Consider the following 6613-nt stretch of genomic DNA (forward strand, 5'->3'; position numbering starts at 1 on the left):
TGCGTTATTAATCTTTTACAATTGAATGTTGCAATATCTTCAATTAATTATTTTATTATTTTGATATCTAATCAAAATATTAATGAGTTATATAAATTGAATGTATCAATTATTAATATATGTATATATGTATGCATATTCCATATATAATATGTATATAAATTTTTTAAAGAATTTTGATATATATATACATAATATTAATAATTATATATTCTCTTAACGTGCTATTAATATCTAATAATAATTTTTTGGATATTATATCCGATTTTTAAGTTTCTGATTGTTTAATTTACTTTTGTTTCTATTAATATCATTAATATAATATTTTTAATACATTAAAATATAAATATTATATATTATATATTAAAAAATTATATGTAATATTATGTTTAAATATTGACGTATTATTATTATATTATTAATGTATATGTACATATAAATAATAATAATAATAATTGTTAAATATAATAATAATTATTGATTATTATATATATTATATTTAACCATTTTTTAATTTTTAATTTTTTAAATTGCTTTTTGTCTCTCTTATTGTACTGTCACAGAAGCGAGATTTTTAAAACTTTGTATTATACATTGTATCAGAGAGTCATAAGTATCGTATCTTTTTTTAATTGGATTTATATTTGTTTTACGGTCTTTTTGCCTGTATCTATTATATATCAATGAAGAACAAATTAAACGGAACTTTCTTTCCCCGATAATCATTTTTTTCGGCAAAAACGAGCTACTACTCGATGGTAGTAGTGAAATCTCCACGTAAAGTCGCATTGAATTACTTTTGATTCACCGCAAGTCGAACCGACGCGACGTGGCAGCAAAGAGATGGTGCAAAAGCAAAGTGTACCTAAAAAGCGATATCGAACAGAAAAAGGACGATTTATCCGCTCGATGGAGATACGCGTGTCCATCACGGATCCAAAGCGCGCGTTGCTATCCGATTGGTCGGCTGTCGATAGCGCGGCAAAAAACGAATGTGTGCGCGCGCGGCACACGGTCGGACCCCGTTTTCCACTTTCATCGACTTCCGTTTTTGCAGACGGGGGATACGCGCCGGCAGCAGCGGCGGTGGTTTCCATCTCGACGGACGCGCGGGCACGACAAGGCCGGGAGCGAGGCGGCTGTCGATCGAAATCCGTATCTGTCACGCGTGCCACTACCACCGTCGTCATTTGCTGGCTTTCACTTTTCCGCGGCGATATCTCGGTAAGTCTTTTCAGAAGCTCCTCGCGCGTGCGATTTCCTAGACATTCTGTTTTCAGAGTTCACTTTGGATAACTTATAATTAATGTAATTCAATTACAATTTTACGCTCAGGGCATTTTGATATGTGTGCACATTAATATTGTATGTAATGTGTGTTATAATTTTTGTCCTCATACACGTATCCACACATATGTATGCCCTCTTTTTAACTACTTTCCTGACATTGTCAAAATTATACAACATTTTAAGTATGCAAAATTATATGTTATTAAATTTGTATAATATTTATGATGCATAATTTGTAAAATTTTTAGATATTAATATAAAACAATATATTTATAAGAAATAAATTAATTTTTTTCGAATCTAAAAATGAATTTATATATCTATATTTATTTATTTTAAATCTATCAATAAATAAATATATATATAATATATATATTTAGAGATTTGAAATCAATTCCTTCTTACAGAATATCTATTTTTTTATATTATTATCTAAAAATTTTACAAATTGTATATCATATATATTGTGTATACAAATATATGCCATATATATATCAAATTTTTTAAAATATTTTAAGTAATAAAGCAAAAAAATATTCTACAACAAAGAAATTTACTTCAAATCTATAAATTGTGTGTGTGAGTATGTATATATAGATATATATTTCTCTTCTCTTCAAATAAATGCTCTCTTGCAGAATATTTGTTTATATTATTATTTGAAATATTTTAGAAGTGTACATATATGCATGTATATGCACGCATGTCTACATTGTTATCATTACATGTGTATTAAGTAAATATATAATTAAGTTAATGTGTAACGATAATAACAATGTAGATATACACGCGTTTCTCCATACTTTCCATGATATTAAATTTTCAATGAATGATGCGGGTAACAACCGCATTATTTTTGGGAACATAGCTATAGGTATGTTCAACATAGAACTAGTGTAACTCTCTATATATCTTTCTCTCTTTGTCGAATAAGAAGATACGTTCAAAACAATATTTTATCAATGAATACCACATGTCTTATTATATACTTTAATCTTACAATACTTTAACATAATTAATATATGTATTTTTTTATCGAATAATAAGTATTTGTCTCAGATCGTGCATGTTACTACTTCATGCATTTTTCCAAACGTTTGCACAATGTATTATTATACAATTTTATAAACATGCACATGTTTTAATTTCCATTATAAATTGTGTAATTTTTACACACATTTTATTAAATAATTTGACATACTTTTTTTTACAGTGTAGAGAGAATAGTATCAATCCGCAAAATTGATTCTTCCAACAGTACTTTTCGCATATCTTTTTTATTTATTAGAGTAAGATTTTTATTTTGAACAAAGACTTTTTTTAGAGTTTGAAGAATAAAAAACTTTTCTAACAAAGCGCGATTAACCCACGTGCATCGAGCGCGGTTTTTTAATTTACTGCAGTGGAATGTATTTTCTATTTTGAAAAAAAATTTTTTTTTCGACTTTAGAGAATAAAAGAATAATATCAATATATTTTTCTAAAAAAGTGCGATTGATCAGCGCATTATTTTCGTTTAATTTACGAGTGGTTTGACGAAGTGTGCGCTTCGTTTCGTCACGCCTTGCTTAAACACTTTCGCTTTCGTGCTCCGCGGATCATCTCTTGATCCCTAATTGGACACTGTGTAATCGCTATTTTACGGCTATTTACTTACTGATCTCGCGAAGTGTAGATGTATGATCAGATGCGATTAGCGGTATATATAAATATTAAATTCTACCCAACGCGAGAACGATCGAGATTTGGCGGCTCTCTTCGTGGAATAACAATTTTCATTTTGTATTCGAAGGAAAGCGACGTATGAGAAACGATTTTTCTCTCTCGTGATCTGTTTCGAGTTTCAATATCATTAATATAATTAAAATATATAATTAGACATGCAATTATGATACGCAATTAAAACGTACAATTAAAAATTTATAAAAAGGAAATGGATTTTGCGTTGATTGAAAAGTACGTGCGATTAATTCGTGCATTGTGAACATTATTTTTTATTTATTAAAGTAGATGAATTTTCTTTTTACATTCTCTGAACTGTAAAAAACCAAAATTTTTGTAGCGTTCAGAAAATGTAAGAATAATTTAAAATATTTCTAGTAAGATGTGATTGACTAATGTGAATTAGCTTCGATGTAATCGCTGTTTATATAATTATATAGACGATGGGTCTTTGGTGTATTTTTAATTTTCATTATTACTTTATATAAGAGCATAAATATTATTAAATAATTCTTACATATACTTAGGCATCTTTAGAAAATATTTATAAAAAATCGTATATAATATAGTCATTTTTAATAATCAATTTTTCAAATTTTACTATAATATCTTCAGAACATATTTCTTAAATGTTCTATTATAAGAGTATGAAATAAAACAAATTTCGATTTTTTGGAAGGTTTTATATCAAGAGCTTTCTTTAATATTTTCACGGAAATTCCTTAGAATTTTTTACATTTTTGTATTGCTTTCGCGTGTTTGGAACGATTACCTAGAACAATAGCAGCTGGTCGCGCAACTGCGAAAGGCATTACATTTCGTTAACGGCCTGTTTCGCAATAGGTAAACGGTCAAGGTATGTGCACATACGTAACGGAGAATGGAGAACGACCGTAAAAAAATGATTTTAGATCGGATATGTGGAGATCCGCGTTCAAAATGACGCACTTCGCGATATGGTTAATGTATCTAGAGTGCTCCAAAAATTGTGATTTTCTTTCTAACAATAGATTCCCTCTAATCAACTTTGAGTCGGTCTTCCCTCAGAATGTAGAGGAAAGATCATAGATCATTGTAATTTTTCAATCTTCTATGTCATATATCTTTGTCAATATATCAAGTCTCAGTTAAAATTTCATCAAAGAAAATTGCATCTGAGATTAATCAAAGAATATATAAACGTTTTTATTTATTTGGTTTCTTGAAGTTCGTGGAAAATCATCCTTTCTTTTTCTTTAACAATTGTTTATAGATCGAAAGTGATTATTACCTTGACATGCTAAGGAAAGATCGACTCAAAATTAGCTAAAGAATTTTATGAAAGAATAACCGGTAGTGTTGAAATATCTCTTTAAAATTACATTAATTTTATCTACATGTCTATATATTTAAATGTCTACAAATTTATTGTAAATGGTTAAACTGTTTTGAATTTTTTTATTGCGTTATCTCTAATATTTTTTCTTTGATTTAGGACATTTATCTCTCTTCTCTCTCTCTTTACTTTTATTAGAATTGCTATTTATTATTTTGATTAAATATCATTTTACATTTTTTAATTTTAGATTTTGCTACTAGGTCTATTGTTATATTACGTATCACATGTATATATTTACTTTATAGGATGTATCATTGTTATATTATACACAGGATGTATTTTAGTCTAGATTTATCTCATGCGAATCGAGGTAATGTTCACGTTCTGCACGCTGCATTGAATTATATCACTGCGTATTCGTGGTCATTAACATCAAACGCAAATGCATGTATGGACAAAGAAACAGATTTTTTAACTAATATAAATTACAACTAAAAACTGCTAATTTATGCACGTGGCATAGCGTGCGATTAATTAATGGTAAGAGACCGGATTTATCGCTTTCCCTGTTTCATCAAATAGTCGAGAGAGTTATGCTGACAAGGCTCATCGTTGTATGTCACATAAACGTTATTTGTTATTTTAGTAACTTGATCGCGCGAGAGATACGGTCAGGAAAATGGAACGGAAAATGATAATGATATGGAACGATCGGAACATTTTATTGGTACGTATAATTGTTTAGTATTTACTGAAAATTATCACCTAGCATCACGACAGTGTTCCATTTATTACGGTAATGATAAAAAAGATTCATCGCATACGTAAATAGTTAAATTGTTGTAAAAAAAGGTGTCACTTGTTATTCTATCGATTATACTGTGGATTATGTCGTTATTTCAGGAAATGTGTGAGGGTTGTGTTTAAATTAAAATATGTTTAAATAATAATAAGTTAAACTAAACTGTGAGTTATTACTCACTTATGTGAATAACTCAAATAAACGGAAAATTGCCAAATACAGTCGAGGAGGGATCTGGGTATCTATATAATAATATTTATCTATATAAATTTTAGATAATGTCTTTTTTAGTTCTTTAAACTGCTGCTAAAATTGAGGCTATGGAATAATAAGATCACAAATTAAATTGAGTAATTTAACAATGGTGCTATAAGCATTTTAAAACACTGCATAAAAAATTTATTGTTTAAAATATCTTCATTCAATTTTTAATCGGGTTATTGCTGAGTTAGCTTATTTTCAATTTTTAGCATATATTTATTGATCTAGTAATTATTACGAGAAAGTGATCCATGCAAGCAGTTATTTTTTATATCATAGCATTAGCCCTTTGATATTAATTTATCTCATGAAATTAAATCTTTAACTTTTCTGTAAATTTTTAATTTTGAAGATTTGACGTTTGTGATTTTACGAACTGCATCTCCGTTAATTTCCTTCAATTTAATTTTACAAGTTGTTATCTATCGTTTTCACGTTGCAATTCTTGATGGCAATTGATAAAGATAGCATTATTGCAGGTATTTTGCTTTTTCATCGCGTTAATCATCCTCACATCGGCATATGATCCTGATGATAAGTCCCTAAAGGATATTCTGTTACCGGAAGGTCAGTTCGAAGCGTTTTACCTGAAAGGTACGCAAGACGAGGAGCAAAACGCCGTAAGACCGCCCCATCTTCATGGATCCTTCCATCAATATCGAAATCCTGCATTGGTTGATGCGCCGAACAGTGCCGCATATGGATTTCGTTTCGACGGAAAACGTCGCTTCAACTTTAGTTAAGCTATTACAAATAATAAAAAGAAAGAATAAAAGAAATACTAAACATGCCGGATAACTACGCTTTCATTGCGGTTATCGTTGAAATCTTGAAATATGAACACTAAAAGTGCGTGGATGCGTGGTAGTTAGTGGTTTAAACGATTCGCATCATTTTGTTTAGTCAAGCGTATAAATTGAAAGTGTTTATGCACAAGGAAATTTCATATGTATCATTTGCTTTAGATTAAACGGAATTTATAATAAATATTTTAATAATTTAATAATTATTTACACAGTTTATTTTTTTAATACTTTTAAAAGTATAATTAAATATAATTAAATAAGAGAAATGCTTCATTCGGTTAAAATATTATATATATAATATATATCTGATTCCGTAAACTGTGCGCTAAAATTTTTTTCAGTCTTATTGACAATTTAATAATTTTTAAATTTTTTAATAAGCATCTTTTTAAGAATATTAATAATAAAATATTA

General features: G+C 28.6%; 1 protein-coding gene across 1 annotated transcript; it reads left to right on the forward strand.

Moving 5' to 3' along the window:
* Nucleotides 1-1115: 1115 nt before the first annotated feature.
* LOC108775497 (uncharacterized) lies at nucleotides 1116-6363 on the forward strand. The gene is made up of 3 exons (XM_018541879.1): nucleotides 1116-1224; nucleotides 4977-5057; nucleotides 5873-6363. Exons 2-3 carry the CDS (start codon nucleotides 5010-5012, stop codon nucleotides 6134-6136), a joined length of 312 nt encoding a protein of 103 aa, XP_018397381.1. The 5' UTR covers nucleotides 1116-1224; nucleotides 4977-5009; the 3' UTR covers nucleotides 6137-6363.
* The last annotated feature ends 250 nt before the right edge of the window (nucleotides 6364-6613 follow it).

This window comes from Cyphomyrmex costatus, unplaced genomic scaffold, assembly GCF_001594065.2.
Source record: "Cyphomyrmex costatus isolate MS0001 unplaced genomic scaffold, Ccosl1.0 scaffold30, whole genome shotgun sequence".
Taxonomy (NCBI): Eukaryota; Metazoa; Arthropoda; class Insecta; order Hymenoptera; family Formicidae; genus Cyphomyrmex; species Cyphomyrmex costatus.

Excerpts from the sequence above, each read along its gene's own strand:
- LOC108775497 (XM_018541879.1), top strand. The coding sequence starts at position 5,010 with ATGGAACGGAAAATGATAATGATATGGAACGATCGGAACATTTTATTG. Across the intron at positions 5,058-5,872 it reads ACGATCGGAACATTTTATTG|GTATTTTGCTTTTTCATCGC; the intron begins GTACGTATAATT and ends GCATTATTGCAG.